At 47.5% G+C, this 17,275-nt stretch overlaps 2 protein-coding genes across 4 annotated transcripts in view; one reads left to right on the top strand and one right to left on the bottom strand.

The window, feature by feature from the left end:
• SGMS1 (sphingomyelin synthase 1) overlaps positions 1-15,271 on the bottom strand; it is a 310,623-nt gene extending 295,352 nt beyond the window's left edge. For 2 of the 3 annotated variants that reach the window (XM_036924032.2, XM_036924033.2), the window contains exon 1: positions 15,134-15,271. The gene's annotated coding sequence lies outside the window, so the exon portion shown is untranslated. Of the gene's footprint in view, positions 1-13,917; positions 14,053-15,133 lie in introns of those variants that run through there. The other variant, XM_036924034.2, reaches the window with a different exon arrangement.
• Positions 14,683-15,594, top strand: LOC130684472 (basic proline-rich protein-like). The gene has a single exon (XM_057505371.1). It carries the CDS (start codon positions 14,683-14,685, stop codon positions 15,592-15,594), a length of 912 nt encoding a protein of 303 aa, XP_057361354.1.
• Positions 15,595-17,275: the final 1,681 nt, after the last annotated feature.

Here is a 17,275-nt window from a genome sequence, read left to right as displayed (position 1 = left end):
TTCCCTACCAAATCACAAGTGTTCATTACACTGATCATATATGCTAAGACATTAGGTTCCTGAACCACAATGCCAAATTCTATTTTAATTTTAAGAATAACACTGTAATAATGTTTAAATTTCCAATATCTACTTGTATCCCTGAAGTCCATTCTAGAACAGTGAGATTTATCTTTGGCAGTACAATTCCTAAGCGTTCTACCTTTTAGCATTTGGTCAAAATGTTTTCACTCACTGAACACCAAATATTTATATAAAACTGATGGGAGGGAAATACACCAAAATGGTAACAGTGGTTACCTATAGCTGACAGGATTACAGATGATATTCTTTTCACATATATTTTCTAATTGAAGGAAAAAAATAAAGAGTAAGGGAAAAGAAAGGGGATGGGTGAAGGGAAAAAGAAGGAGAAGAAGAAAGAAAAAAGTTTTCTAAAAGAAAAAACAAACAGGTTAAAGGCAGATGCAGAGCAGCCTTCACAGTTAGCACAGGCTGAACACTGCCAGACTCCAGGGGGCGACATTCACACAGCCTCTGATGTTGGCGGCGCCCACTGCAATCCAAGCCATGAGCTCCTGGGTGAATGAATGTCTTTCTGAGCATTTTAGCCAAAATCCATTGAATTCTAGTTACTAGCACACACAGCATTTAATCACACTGCACTCACCAGGTCCACCTTTTGTCTGCCCTCTCTGGAGTGGTGCTCTTGAGAGTCGAGCCCCACATCTCCTCCCTCAGTGGACTCTGAGAGCCTTTCACAGCCCGGCACCCAATGGAAGCTCACTGAATTTGGCTAGGAACAGTATTTTCAGATTACTTGCCAAACACCACCAACACCGATTCTACTTTGTCTCAATACTGTGACAAGCGGCACACCACCAAAGACAGTTAATTCCTCTTCCTCAAGAAATCTGCTGCCCTATTGCATTTGAAGGAATTAACCTTTATTGCAGCTTTGTAGGGTCACTGATTTGCAGCACACACTAGTTTTTAATGCAGATTTGCTGGGAGGAGCCATTCCTGGGGGACAGGGAGGCACCGGCTGTAGTCCAGTGAGAAGATGCCCATGGGAAGTCAGGACACCCAGAGTCCAACGTGGGCCTCGCCAGGCTCCAAGGAAGGGCTGAAACCGGGTTTCTAGGAACAAAGCACTACTCCACATGGCTGCAAACACCACAGGCAAGGTGGTCGGGGCCCAAGACTCGGAACAACATGAGGGTCAAGAGAGGTGATGTGGACAGGGCACCAGGCTCATAGCAGGACGACTAGTATTGTATTGTGTGGGTATACATAATTTGTTTAACCAATCCCCTATTGCTAGATATAGAGGCAATTCCAGGTGAGGTGGTGATGAGGCCTGTGAAGACCACAGCACAGAGAACGGAGGTCAGAAAGAGCAGGAATACCTACCACTCCCAAAACGCCCAGGCCACCACCCCCACACCTTCCCACCCCCAGAGCCTTGCCCTGTGAGGGGAGAAAGAAGACGCAAGGAAGACTGCTTAACAAGGGGGCACTATCAGTAAGGCACCATAACAACTTACTTCAAGCTTTCTAGAAATCAGTGACTTCAGGTTGAGGACAGCTAATGACAGGTATGTAGAGACACGTGATCAGACTTCACAAGGGGTTGAACTGCCTGTTAAGAAATCATTCTTTTTATAGTCTCCCTATGAATATTTTGAAACTTTTTTTATGAGAAAGTCAGTATGACCTGACTATTCTCCTAAAAGACTATAAGCTTATAGAGGGCAGGAACCATATCTGCCTAGCTCATCCCTGTGTCACCAGTGCCCAGCAGGGTGCCAGGCTCACAGCAGGCACACAAATGGTATTTTCTGAATAGTTCTATTTTTTAGAAAAGTAGCACATAGCTTTGTACACATACCAATGTTTTTAGAACAACTTTCTACATGATTATTCTCCTAGATATTATTTTTACAGGTTGTCTAGTATTGTATTGTGTGGGTATACATAATGTGTTAAACCAATCCCCTATTGCTAGATATAGGTTTCCACCTTTTCACTATTATAAACAACTCCGGAATGAATAATGGTCTTAATTATGTCTTTAAATAAACCCCAGAAGTAGAATTGCTGGATCAATTTGTGTATAAATATCTATGCTACCCCTCTTAAAAGCTACCCTCCATAACCTTATCTTGAAGGACAATCATCATGAACTTTACCATTTAGGTAAACTACTGCTTCTCCAGCAGAGGAATCTCTAAAACAGGGACTTTGACATCAAAAGCTGAAGGCCTAAACCGTCTTCTCCAGACCTATTTTGGTGCCCAGCAGACAGAATCTGAGAAAGAGCATCTGCTCAAGCGGTCTTCTGCTCTCCTCCGTGGCTCAACCTCTTCTGTCTCAGTGGAGGACAAAGCCACATTGCAGCATGACACATGCCTCCTCGCCTTTTCTCCCACTAAATCAGTTGGTCTTCCATGATTCCAGTTACACCATTTTGCTTCTCTTATTTCCTCAGACGAATAACTGAACCTGTCCCACCCATAAGACACAGAAACACCCAGTCCCATATAACCACAGAGAGGCTCTCCAGCATCTGCCTCCCCTCTTTGGGCAGGCACTTCTGATTAGTTCCTCTACAAAGGATAGACAGTAAGAAGGACCCTCAATGGCACAATTTTCTTCCTCAAAGCTCTTCCTCATGAATTTAATGAAAGCTTTAGAGACTCTCGCTAGAAAAACGCATACACCCAAAATGACAAATTCAATTTCAGTGGCTTCATGAAACCCATCTATGGACCCCATAAGAACCCCTGGGCCACTGATAGGGTCTTCAAACAAATGGCCAAAATGAGGTTTGAGAAATTCCTGCATGTTCTCACCATGCTGTCTGTCTGTTTCTGAAATCAAAGGGAGGGAAAAAGTCAATCATGTTCAGGGCCCGATGGAAACCTGGAATGCTGCCCAGCACAGCTGCTGGTAACTGTGTACAGCCTTCGGAATAACTCAGGTGTCACTAAGCAAACCCCGCCAACAAAGCAAATGTCAGGCGACCAACCCTGTGAATGGGCAGCAGAGACATGAAGGGGCCCAGGTGAGGTTTTGCCTCCTACACCAGGCACGCTACACATCTATTGACCTGGCTGCCATGTCTACCCCAAGAAAACTTCCTGCAGGCAGACTTTGCTTTGTTCACACCTATGTCCTCAGCCTCATCCAAGTCACCGCTGCTGATTCCAAAGGCTTAGGCTAGGGACTGAGGCTATCCATGACTTCCACAGAGAGCAATGGGTGCACTTGGGAATCTCACGGTGAGAAGACTGAACTAAACTAACAACCATGGGGAGAGCGACAGGCTCTGTGATAAAATTAGGTAGAAACATACGCCAAGGGACAACAGTCCATGTGGGTAAAATCTCAAAAACACATGGCCACAAAGCTGGGTACAGATGGGCACTCCCCGCGCAATTGCTCTAAGTCTCACATATGGTCCACCGGAGCAAACGGTCAACCCACTGCCCAGTAAACAGAAAGGAAGTTGACAAGGCCTCCCGTTGACACAGGACATCTCGGGGCCTTCCCAAGATCAGCTCAACCACAGAACACTGCCCTGCCTACTACCACGGGCACACACCAGAGCTTCCATCGACAGTACTGCCATGTCGTGCTCGTTATTCCCACTCCACACGACAGCCAGTGTCCCAAGAGGGCTGCAACACGAACCCACTGCCCTGCCAGCATTCCCCAGCTGTTCTCAAAATCAGGGTCCCTGGGTCCTTGCCTTTCCCAGTTCCTGCTGTCTAGAGGACCCTCCTTCTCCCACCATCACACAAATGGCTCCAGAAGTTAATCCGGCTTCACAAGTATGCCAGGCAGCCAGTCACACCTGCCCCAACTCGCTCTCTCTCCACCTCAGATGCCCAGGCTCTGACCAAAAGCCATGACTTCTCCCATGAAGGGTGTTCCTTCTACGACACCCTCAGGGCCCGTGGCTTCTTCTCCACCAGCACCCATCTGCTCTCCTCTCTGCTTCCCTTCCCACTGCTTGCACCTTCACCCAGCCGCTGTGCTGCCTGTCTCCCACTTCCCTTCCAGATTCGTCAGGAATCAGCAACTCCTCTTCCCTTTTGGCTCAGGCACATCCACACTCCCAACCCATTTAGACTTCTGCCTAACTGTGCACCTGGTTTATCAGGAGGGTAAAATGCTCTCAGCAAAGCACCTCCCTTCCCAGCAGCTGCTATTTCTCTCCCCTTTCTTTTTCCTCCAGCCTCTGCTGCTGCCCCCACCACTGGGGAGGGACAGTGAACCCTTGAGCCAACTCTCTCCCCTCTATATGGGATCATTTTCTTGAACTCTGTTCACAGCAACCCTGGCCCAGGAATGTCCCTTCCATCCCCAACCTTCACAACCTGTGATTCTGTGGGGCTCCATTCCCAACTGGAGCAGCACCCACCCAACCCATCCCACAACCTGCCACCAGTCCTAACAGCCCCTGTCCTTAATGGAGTCACAAAGTATACCTGCATGAAACTTTTCAAATACTAAACATCCCACATTTCAAACCTTGATCAGTAACAGCCTGCCAGAGGGGCAACAGTCATAACCTGGAAAACACAAAGATTGAAGAACCAACCCCTCACTGCCCTTTCCATAGTGGTTTGGACACACAGCTAAACAAGATGGGGCAAGGCAGTACTGAAATAAGATTCTTTCTTATTAGCAGGATAATAAACAACTAATGATGTGGAGTTCAGGAGCCACTCTTTTCAGATGTCCCCTAATCACAGGGCTCTTGGAACCTGGCAACTAATGACTGGGGCGGTCAGCTCATCCAAGCTCTCCATTTACAGATAAGGAAGCAGAGGCCCAAATTTACCAAGGGTGCAGCTTTGGCATCTATGCCTTAGCTTGCATGGTATTTGTAAGGATATTAAGGAAAGAAGGTGGGGAAGGAGGACAAGGAACATGAGAAATGCAAGCCACTGAAAACCAAATTCAAAGTGGAATTCAGCACTTTGCCAAAAATTGAGGGCAAATAAACAAAACCTTGGTTTTCATAAAAAATCTTTATTTAAAAAGCTGATTTACCTTACAGACAGAAAGTTATTAATCTTCTCCAGGTTTTACATTACTAAGTGAGAGCTAAAATTTAGCCACTTCTTTTAAAAACAAAGAAAGTAAAGTGCCAAATGCCCCCTATGACTTCCTAAGTGGTTCTGAATTTCAGTTCCAGTTCCCGATTTCCCTTTACTGGCTGACCACTTACAGCACGCATCTTCCTAGACTCTCACTAAAAATGGAAATCCCAAAAGAAAAATGAGAACAAAACCAAAATACACCACTTCCAGTTCCATCTTCTATCCTCTGGTATCAGTTTCCTTCTCGGGTGTGCTGTACATCGCAAACCTGGAGCAGCTGACCTTCTCTGTCCAGCCCTCCACCCAACTGCAGGGGATCTTGGTGGGCAGCTGCCATCGGCACTTACTACTAGGTGATGGCATTTATCCCAGGACATGTCTGTGTACCCCACTAGCCTCTCAGGGACCCAGACCCCATCTCACTCATCTCTGTCTCAGAGCTTAACAAGGGTTCCAGCCCATAGCAGACCCTCAAGAGGCAGTTACTGCCATTGTAAACCCCAGTTTATAAAAAGACCAGACTTAAGAACACCTCACATACGTGAACAGGTCTCTCTGGCCTCCCCAGTCTTTCCTTGGCCAATCCCCTAATCCTCTCTGCCCCAGCACATCTCCTCACCAAGCAAACAAGGGTCACAGGAGAGCCCTGACAGCTAGCACAAGGAAAAGTCTGGACTGACATCTGTCACCAAACAGTTTACTTGTACATCATCCTCTGGGTTAATTCAGAATTGAGTCCACAGTTCCTGTAAAATCTTTCAATTATAACAATTTCTTATTCCACAGTTTCATGTGCAACACATTGTTTGAATAAAGGAAAGGGAGCATCCACTGCAAAACAGAAAACTTTTGCTGTAATAATAGCTGCTCACACCTCTTGAGGGCTTCCTGTGTGTAGGCACTATATATATAAGCTTAGACACATGATGGCTAGTTTCCCACCCAACAGCTGCAGACAGGTACACAGCCCTTTTCTTTCCTTTCCTTTTTTCAAATGATTTCCTAGAAACAGTTTTCTACCACAATTAACCCAGTCATATAAGATTATCTTCTGCCTCTCCATTGTCAGGCTTCATACACTTTTAATTTCTCTGCCTAACTTTCCCAAGGGGATAACTGGTGGACACAAAGCCTTTCTGTGCCTGTGGCAGGGAAGAGGAAGATAGAAAATAACAACATAAAAACAAATCAGGGCATCTTCTTATGATGGGATACATTAGATAGCACTTTATGCTTCTAACATGAATCTTTACTTGCATTTCCAAATGTTCCCTCCACCCTGGGTTGTCCTCCATCTTAGCCATGTCGTAAACACTGGCAAGGAGAAAAGCAGATTTTCTTCGCATTCTGCTGGCCTAGATAAACAGAACCATGTGAGTTCAGTTTTTATTTCATGACATAAAAAGTATTTAAAATTTCTGAATCTGAAATCGCCTTACCTGACTTGAACTAGAAAAGGAGCAGCTGGCTCCTCACTGACATGAGCATCGCTTATGGCAGCTGCTCTGAAAGAGTCTGACAGAGTGGTCCCAGACCAGAAGCAGCATCTGGGAATACATTAGAAATGAGGCTACCAGGCCCCACGCCAAGCTACTTGCCTCAGAAACGCTGGTGGGAATAGGCCCAGCACTGGGTGTTTAAACAAGTCTTCAGGTGAATCTGATACACACTGCAATTTGAGAACCATTGGTGTAACCTCCAAGGTCATGGGAATATCCTGCTGGGCTAACCTGAATTCAACAACTCTACATAATTATATGGCTCCCCACCAACAGCACCCACTCTGGTAACGTTTGCCAAATGGTAAAGACCCCAAACATTAAACTTCAGGGCACACCTACCTGATTGGGCAAATTACTTATGCCCTACTGTCTACATCACTAAAAAGGGGAGGATGATAATATATCCACCTCACTGGACTGTTGCAAGGGTCAAGGGCTTAGATAGTCTGGCATGCAATCAGCCCTCAACAAACATGAGGACCATTGACTACTGTACCTTTTCCAAAAATTGGAACTAGGAATGCAGCAAAATAAATGTGCTTCCAGCATGCTAACCACTTGACATCTATCCAGTCCATTCCAGAATCCTGACTGGAGAGCATCCGGGACTGACAGAGATGGCACCTGGCTCCACTGTCTGTCAAGCATTTACTCACACCCTCTCCACAACCTGAGCGTCCACCACATATTCAGCAACATTCAGAGAAGGCCCACTCCACAGAACTGTGCCTCCAATAGGTCTTTCTGGACAAAAGCCATCCAGCTCTGAGGCATGGGCCTCACATCCTTCAAGAGCGATACAGGAGGGACCCAACTATATTAACAAGAGTATTTATAAGAACAGCTAACTTTATACTGTTATTTATTTATCTTGTGATGACCTTATGCCAAGCACCAAGCGCTTGACCAATGAGGACTTACATAGTTTTCACAATGCCTGTGAGTATCTGCTGTTATACAACACTGACAAGGGCTAGGGAAATGGAGGCACAAAGGGCTTTTTTAACTTGCCGAAGTCCCCACAGCAACTAAATGGCAAGGCCAAGATGTGGGCCCAGGCACCGCCACGGCAGTGTCACTGCTCTGAGCTGCTGTGACAGAGAGCTGCTAGTTACCTAGGCATCTGTACACCAATTATCACTGATCCCAAGCAATGATTTTTAAGAACTTAAATTTAGACACTAAATCCACTGTCATGGAGTTCAACAGTAGGCCCTCAAAGCCCTGGATGGAAATGCTAATTATTCTTGGTTTCTCCGTCCCCTGCTCTCCCCACGAATCTAATTTTACCCGAGTCAAGTCACAGCTCTCACATAGCATCTTTCTCATAACTCCCTGCCACCACAACACTTAACCCCTAATTATATGCCATCTGTCACAAAGAGTTCTCCTCTTGTTTCTTGTATATTAGTCGTTTCTGCCCCACTGGACTGTAAAATTATTTGGAAGTATCTATACTTTCTGTGAAACCCCACAAAACTAGGCAGAGGCATAGCTTTGCATATGTAGACTTAGAGACTTACACGGTTATGTGGCTGGCTTGTTCACTTTGTTTTTCTGACACTTTTTTGTTATCAATCCCAAAGAAGCAGAATAAAAGTATGAAGTTTATACTATTTAAAGTCAGAATTAGGGGAGGTATTATACCAACATTCACTTGGTGACTCAACACTGCAGGATCTGTACTCCCTGACTCTCCTGCATTATCTTCTGTAAGCACCTCAGCAGCCCCCTAAGGGTTTAGGAGGGGAGATCCTGGGTGTTACTACAGAAGGCGAGCAACGTGCCCAAAGTCACTCACGGCTAGTGAATGGAGAACAGAGAATGGAATAAGATCTGTCCCCAAAGTCCCCACTCTGCCGACCTGTACAGCTCAGATTAAGGAGCCCAGACTCAGATTCTCCTCAAAGTAACACATTATCTCTGTAAAAACTGTTACCATGAGAGAATATTTTAAACTCTATTAAAAAGTCATTTTTAAAAGATGTGATGATAACCACGTTCATGGATAGAAATACAATATTAAGGTAGAAAAGGTATCAGTTCTTCCCACATAAGACTATACACATTTCCATGATTTTGTTGAGAATGACAAGCATTTCAAAGTAAAAGAAAAAACAAAAGCAACAAATAATCAAGTTCTGAAAAAGGAAAGGAGAGGCTCACTCTGCCACACAGATACACTGCAATGCTTTAATAATTAAAATAATGTGGCATATAAACAGATAGATGACTGTAACAGAATTCAGAACTCAAAAGACCTGTGGAAGAATCTCAAAATCAGTATGTTGAGTGAGTTTAATGCAAAAAGAGTTTCAGTTTGGGATGATGAAAAAGTTCTGGAGATACACAGTGGTGATGATTGCACAACAGTGTAAATGTACTGAATGCCACCGAACTGTGCAATTAAAAGTGGTTAAGAGTAAATTTTATGTCTATTTTACCACATTTTTTACAAAATATTTTTTAAATCAGTATGGTGGGTGAAAAGAGCCAAACACAAAAAAGTACAATATTGTATGATCCCATTTATATAAAATTCTAGAAAATGCGAACAAATCTATAGTGGCAGAAAGCAGATCAGTGGTTGCCAGGCTATGGGAACTACAGGAGAGATGGACTGAAAGGAGGCTCACAGGAAGTTTCGGAGTGATGGAAATGCCCTGTATCTTGATCATGGTGGTCTCAAAGATATGTACATCTGTCAAAACATATCAAATTATACACTTTCAATGGATAAAGCTTACCATATGTAAATTATAATTCTTAATAGTTGAAAAAAATAGACTCATGTGCATATAGGAACCTAATGTATGACAGAGGTGGCTCCACATTTATCCCAAAAACATTAGGGAAAGGATATACTGCTTAAAGATTCGGGGAACACTGCCTCACAAAACGTAAAGGAAAAAATAACACTGGATTTCTGCTTTATGCTATACATTAAGATGCATCTCAAGCAGATGAAAGGTTTCATTGTGAAAAGTAAAAATAGGAAGCCAATAGAGGAAAATATGGAATATCTTTGTAATCTCAGGGTAAGGAAGAACAGCTTGAGACTCCTAACATGCAAAATAAAGCAAAAATTAATGGATTTGGACTACATCAAAACTAAAGATTTCTGGACGTTACCATTGACAAAGTTACGCAGATGGCAAAAGGGATTAATAACTAGAATGTGAAAGAAACATCTGCAAACCAACGCATTAAAAAAAGAAGAGTAAAATGGGTCAAAGAAATTGTAATAGCTAACAAGTACATTAAGAGATGCTCAAATTAACATTACAGCAGTGAGATCTCACTTTATAGCCAACACATACTGAGAGGGTCAGAAAGATGGTTAACCCCAAGCACATGCAAGGATTTGGGGAATAATCTGGAACCCTCATGCACTTTCATGGGAACGTCAGCAACACTGGAGAATAATCTGGCAGTATTTAGTCAAAACAGGTGTGTCTGTTCTTTTACCCAGCCATTCTACTCCTGGGTGTGTGCCCTTAGGGCGGTAGTTCTCAAACTTTCCCAGGCATCAGCATCTCCAAGCTGGGAGCATTAAAGCACAAATTGAGGGAATATGCCCCCAGGGTGTCTGATTCCAGAAGTCTAAATTGAGGCCTGAGAGTCTGCATTTCTAATAGTTCCCAGATGACACCGGTGCTACTAGGTGGGGACCAGTTTGAAAACCCCTACCCCAGAGCTGTTCTCCCATGCAAGGCTGAGAGTAAAGGATGCTCATCATCAGTTTTACTTGTGTTAGCAGGAGTGGAGGTCACCTAAGTGTCCATCACTAGGGAAATGAGTAAGTAAAACCAGTGAATGTGAGCAAGCCAAGCGTGCAAAGCAGCATACACAGGCATACACTAGAGAAGCCTAGACTAACACAGATCTCACAAATATAATGTTTAATTCTTTTGACTTTCATGAATATCTGAAAGCTTCCATAATAAAGTTTAAGTGTTGAATGAAAAAGGAACTGAATGAAATCTATAGCATAGTACCACTTATGTACATTGAGGACTTGCATAAAGTACCACCTTTACCAAGGACAGACATACCCAAGAACATACCCAACACAGGACAGGAGGCTTCTCTGGCAGGGATGTCAACGGGAGTGGAAATGAAAGAGGACAAAATAAAATACGAAAGGGGCTTTGCACAAGGGGAGTACCTTGGGTCCAAAACTGAGGAATGTTAACTCTTAGTACCAAAGGTCTAAAAGGTAAAAACCACCAAGGGGACCTCTAACTGCCCACTCACCTGCAAGTACACACAATTCTTGCTTCAGTCTAAGTACCCAGCAGCTTTTCAGCAGCTAAGGGGGCAGATGGCTTCCCACTGAGAGAGAGAGAGAAAGAGAGAGAGAGAGAGAAAGAGAGAGAGAGAGAGAGAGAGAGAGAGAGAGAGAGAGAGAGAGAGAGGAGAGGGAGGGAATCTTTCTTAAATACCAGCAAGCTTCAGTATTTCAGGCCTCTAGAATCCAACCAGCCACTGAGCCCTGGATTTTCCCTTTGACATATTAGTATTTAAATAGAGCTGGGGGTCTGGGCTTTTGGGAAAGGGTACATCTGTCTACATCTGTGTGTGTGTGTGTGTGTGTGTGTGTGTGTGTGTGTGTGTGTGTGTGTGTGTGTGTGTGTGTGTGTGTGTCTATGGATCTGTGTGTGGGTGGTGTTTATTTGTGGAAGTAAAAATGACTGGGGGGAAGCAGAGCACTCCAGGGGAAACTGAGTCACACCTGTTGATCAGCCTTTCAATTCATTTACTGAAGCCCTGTCCCAGTCACAAAATCATGCCATCTTCCTGGCCCCACACACCTCTTCCTCTTTCTTCACTCCCATTCCCAACATTCATCGTGGCTTTCCAAATCTCCATCTACAGGGGCTGATCCTCTGGGGACTGGATAGCCTAGCAAAGTGACTTCATAACCAAAATTCTTAAGAACATGGTAGGAGTCAATAAATGACCTTTGTATTCCAGGCCAAGAGCCTTTAACCTGTTTAGGTCTGCAGGCCCTGATCTTTTGGGCTTTGTCATTGCTCTTAAACTATGTAGCATATTTGTTTGGAGTCCCTCCAGCTTTGTGACCCACTAGACAGCAGGAGGTGGCAGCTGCCACCATAAACAGTTTACAAAGTTATTCTACAGAAAGTAATAGCAATATTATCAAGCAGAGAGGTAACCTTTTCCTTCTATTTCTGCTACAGAGGCCAGAAATTTACATTTTTAGTAAAATAGTAAGACCTATTTCATCAACTCTTCAGTGCTGGTAGTGAGCTATTTCAAATATCAGAAAGCATTTTTCTTTTGAAGAGAAATTTATTAAAGGGATGGATTAAAATGATGCTTAAGGGAGACATCATTGTTAAAACTGTCTTATTCACTTGGAGGATCCCCAGCATCTTGCAGTACCCAACTTGTACATACTCAAGAAATGCTGATTCAGCTGAAACTTTTTTTTTTTTTTTTTAATGTAAAAACCATGTCCTAACAGTTCTTCCTGAAAAAACTGCCATGGCTATAGCTACCATCCAAGCAAGGCAAAGAAAAAGCCATCTATAATCTGTCAGGCCCCCCTAAAGGACATACTGGCCACAGCTTTTCCCAAGAGTCATTGAACAGTTTACCACACCAAGTGGTGGGAAAGTGCATGGGACAATCAGAAAACAAAAATCACAACTGACTGAATTTATGGGAGAAAATGCAAGATTCTTCTGGCAGCAGCTTGAAGCAAGCAAAACTATCTTAGAAAAGTATGTCTTCAGGGAAAGAAGAAACAGCTGAACTGCAGGAAGGAGCAGAACAGTGAAGCAAGATGCAGAAAAGGAGCGGGCTGAACATTCACGCCTCCCCCAGAGACTTTGGTGATTACCCCCCGTGCAAATGATCCCAAACTTTCATTCCCAAATCACTATTTTGTCTTTTATATGGCAGCGCTTTTCACTGGATGGTAAAGGTGTATGAATTCTAGAGAGTTTTCCTGAAATGCTTTGTATAAAATGAAGTTTTGTAAATACAACATATTTGATACACAGCAGCAGCACTTTTTAGTTTTTAAAAACTCCATGACAGCTATACGTAGGAGTCCTGTAGATTTCCATGAGCTATGTTAGGAAAGCATGCATGTTTTTCAAGCTAAACTACAGGATCTGCACAATCTGAAAATGAAGGGACTTAACCCAGAGGAGTCCTGTAGATTTCCATGAGCTATGTTAGGAAAGCATGCATGTTTTTCAAGCTAAACTACAGGATCTGCACAATCTGAAAATGAAGGGACTTAACCCAGAAAAAAACAAAGTAAAAGGGTTGAGTTTTCATGTTAAAATTGAATGCCTATGGTCAACACAAGGAATTCTGACTTAAGAAAACATATAAAGTTCTTTAAGTGCCAAAATTTATCAACAAGCTTGTTACGAAAAATTTTTTAATTCCAACATTTCTTGAGCGCATACAAGCTAGGGACTGTGCAAGATGCTAGGGATCCTCCAGAGAACACGTCACTGTTTCCAATTTAACTGTGTCCCCTTAATGTCAGTTTAATCCATCCCTTTAATTTCTTTTAAAAAGAAAAATGCTTTCTGTTATTTGAAATAGCTTCCTGTCAGCACTGAAGACTTGCTGAAACAGAGCTTACTATTTTATTTAAAATGTAAATTTCTAGCCTCTGAAGCAGAAAATAAAAGGAAAAGGCTACCTCTCTGCTTTACATATTGCTATTATTTTCTGCAGAGTAACTTGTTAAACCACCCGTAGTGGTAGCTGCCACCTCCTGCTATCTAGAGGATCACAGAACTGAAGGGACTCAAAAACATGCTACATAGTGTAAGAGCAGTGAAGAAGTCCAAAAGACCAGGGCCTCCAGACCTAAACAGAAAACAAGATTAGGAAAAGTGAGCTCCTATAGGCAGAAGGCAGCTCCTGGAGGTTCCTACAAGCTGCTGCCAGTTTGCTGGCTGGGCCAAGGAAGGCATGGCTTCAAAGCTGGAAGGCTGCCACCTGCTGAATCACCAAACATCCCTGGGCTTCCCTTAGAGCACGGACCAGAAAGGAGCCCATCCCCCCGCCTGACTTCTCCCGTGCAATATCTTACACCCCGACTAACGAAACGCCCAGCCCTCTCCCCTTCCGCACAGGCCCGAACAGTTGCTAACCTCGCTAAGTCTAGGGGGCCCTAGGCAACTCCCATCGCACTGCTACGTCACCAGGCCCACTCCTCTCTTTCTGCCCACTCAGTGCTCGCTGAATGTTCAAGCCCAGTACCAGGAAGCGTGGGGAGTTCACAGCACACCGCGACAAGCACTTACCACTTTCACACCCAGGCAGCCAACCAGAAACACCTCCAAATCTGAAAGCAAAATAACCTGTCCAAACAGCTTTAAAGGCCCAGCAAGATTAATGTCAGGGAAGCTGAAACAGCAGGCAGGCTCCCTAACATAGAAAATAAACTTCCCTTTCAGAAAGCAGCCCTCACTCTTGGTTTCATAAGGGGGTGCTGCTGAAATCCATGCCGTATGAAGGTGAAAAGAAACATCTGAGCGGCACCTGCCTGGATTCTTCTCACTCTCTCCGGCTATGGCTACCCTGTTCCCGATTTTCACTCTTGACTCCCAAGAGGAAAGCAAGCGTTAACCGGAACGCGCCAGACTGAATCCGTTAGCTGGACCAGGACACCCTAACCGGCCCACCAGAAGCTGTCGCAAGCCCGAGTCTAGGTGGAAAGACAACGACTACTGTGGCTCCTCTGCCCTTGACGAGTCGCCTCGGAATCTCGGAGACTCCTCACCCACGAGGAGAGGTGCGTCCTGGAGAGAGAGTCCAGTTCCAGGCTGCGCCGATGGCTCTCCCAGGCCTTACCCCTACACACCCTCATCTTACGGGGACGGCCCCGCGCGGGCTCGAAGTCGCCACCGACCCCGGGGGCTGTTTTGCGGCCTGGGAAGGGGAGCTCGCTCCTCAAGAAGAGGGTCCCACCTGTTATGCTGTCTGTGGGCATCGAGGGGCCGAGGAGGGGGCACCCCGAAACCTTGGGCTCCTGGTCGGCTTCGACTGGCCCCTTGGAACTAACTGTCATGCTGCCACCCGGGCCCCGGGGGTGGGGCCGTGATTTGACGTCGGCCCCTGCAGGTCTCCAGACCCCGGCTGGGCCACTGCCCGAAGGCGCCTCGCCTCCCGGTTCCTCGGCCCAGCCACAGTCCGATACTAGGCAGCCTTCCAGCCCGCGCGCACCACCTCTGAAAAGGTGCCCCCGGACGCCCCCGCCTTTCTCGCCGCCTCGACTTGGACTAGGAGCCCCGCGCGCGGCTCGCCCCCTCCGAGCTCTCGGCCGGCCGCCCACCCCCGGGGAGCGGCGGCGTCAGGGGAGTGCCCGCCAGGTACGCGCGCGGCACCGTGCGGGCTGCGCTCACGCCCCCTCGCCTTGGGGCTGCCCTCATACCGCTCCCCGGCGACAACCAGGCCCTTCTGGCGGGTGTCCGGTCGGCCCCCCGAGACCGGCTCTCTCCTCTCGCCGCCCCGACTCACTTGCACTGGAGTCGCGGCGGCCGCCGGAACTCCGCTCGCCGAGACCCCCGCGGTGCGATGAAATCCGGGGCAGGGCGGCGTCGGGGCTCCGCGCCCAGATCGCGCTCTCTGGCCGGCTCGCCGGACGCAAGTGGGGAATCCGTTTCCTAGCCGGCCCCTTCCCGCGGGCGTCCTGCCCGCCGCCGCCGCCGCTGCTCCGGCCGCTACCGCGCTGGTGCGAACGCTTCCGACTTGCCACTGCGAGCCTCCAGGGCTGCCGAGCATGCCCAGTCCGCGGCCCGCGCCGGTCCGGCTTCCCGCGCGACACGAATCCGCTCCTCCGGGTGTTCCTGGCGGCCGGGCCGGCGGACCGGGCGGGCGGGGTCCACGGGGAGAGCTCCTCCCAGGACCGAGTGGGACCCGGGCCGGACAGCGCACGCAGGGCAGCCGGGCTTTTATCCCGTTATTCTACATCCAAGTAATTGGAAGCTTGGGCGGCGGGTGTTTTCCCCCAAGACGAGAAAGGCCCAGCTCGCACATTTTTAGGGGGCCGTTTTAGTGAGGCCGGAAGGGAGCCGAGTTTCACGGTCGGTGGCGGTATACTATTTGGAGCGGAGCAAGAGCTGGAGCTGGTCAGAACGAGGAATGCAAACTCGGCTTTCTGGGGACCCGGCACTGGGGCACGAGGTCGCGAGCTAACAGGATTCTCTTCCCCGCCGATCTAAAAGCTGCAGACACGTTGGGTTAACTCCTGATTGATTACAGAAAGGGGCGAACCTGAGACTCCAGGGCCCATTTTCAAACGTTTACCCACAGACTCCCCCAAAACAAGCCGCCTGCTATACAAGCAATATAACTCCCCAGACAGGATGGCGAAGGCCAGGAGAGCGCCCGTCAGCGAGATTCGAGGCAGCCCCGCCCCACCCCACCCCACCCGGCCCCACCTCCCGCCTGCCTCTCCCAGCGGCGGGGAAAACCCGGAAAACAGTCGCACTTCTGCGGGAACACTGCGCATGCCCAGTAGCCCGACTTGGCGCAGGTCGCCCGAGGGGAGGTTTTCCTCGGCTCCCTGAGCTGGACGCCAGAGACAGGGTTAGGGCGGACAGCAGGAAAAGCTGGCTTCCGCCGTGGGGTACCTCCCTCCCTGGCACGCCGGCTTGGTGCCCCGGTGGCCGAGAAGCAGCCCAGTGCTGCGCCTCCCGCGGGGTCTATTTCTCCAGCGGGGGATGGGGCGCGCGCGGTGTCGCCGCGACACGTGACTGTCCGCCGCGCTCGGGGCAGCCATCTTCCGCCTGGCCATCGGGCGGCGGGCAACCGGTGCCCCCTCGGGAGCCGGCGGGCCGGGAACCCAGCGCCTTCCTCCCTGCCACGCCGTCTGCCGGGCTCCTGCCTCACTCGGCACCCGCCCCCGCCTCGCCTGGGGGTGCCGCCGGAGTCGCTGCACTGGCCCTAGGCTAGCCAGGAAGACAGGCTCCCACCGGGGCAGAAAGCAAACGGCTGCGAAATCCAGAGGGCAGGACTTGGGAGCGGAAAAAGCCTCTGCTTTTCCCCAGACGCGGAAGTTGAAGAAAGGGGTCCTTTCTGTAAGACAGCGACTCCGATTGTCCAGCTCCTTGTAATAACCTACTCCCTTTAGAGGAGGCTTGATGTATTGGCATGAACGTCTGGACAGCGGCCGTAGCCCTTCCCTGCCATGCAATACCCCACGGCCCCTGCCGGCGGACAGCTTGGACGGTAATGTTAATAGTGAACATTTACGGAGCTCCTGCCACGAACCACGTGGGGTCCCTGCGGTCTTAGGACCAGCCGCGTCACCACCACCTGAGAATTTTGTTAGCAATGCAGAATTCTAGGTCTACACAGTCAGAAAGTTTATGGGTAGGGTCCTGCATTCTCATTAACAAGCCCTCCTCTAGTGGACGCTTTACTGCTTTATTTCAACTAAACCTTACGGATGACCACTTTATAAATGAGGCATTGAAATTTTACGCTAAAATACAGCGTTCGGGAATTCTGAGGCAGTATGCCCCAGTGCGGACTTTTATAGCGCCTTCCACACCCGCTATTGTGGCTTTCTGCACTTAACGACGTTATACTGCTCTTCTCAGGGAGACTAAGATAAAGTGCAGTTATCACCTATGGCTTTAAGATAAATTCAGTTAA

This window comes from Manis pentadactyla, chromosome 8, assembly GCF_030020395.1.
Source record: "Manis pentadactyla isolate mManPen7 chromosome 8, mManPen7.hap1, whole genome shotgun sequence".
Taxonomy (NCBI): domain Eukaryota; kingdom Metazoa; phylum Chordata; class Mammalia; order Pholidota; family Manidae; genus Manis; species Manis pentadactyla.
This window is presented reverse-complemented; position numbering and strand designations above follow the sequence as displayed.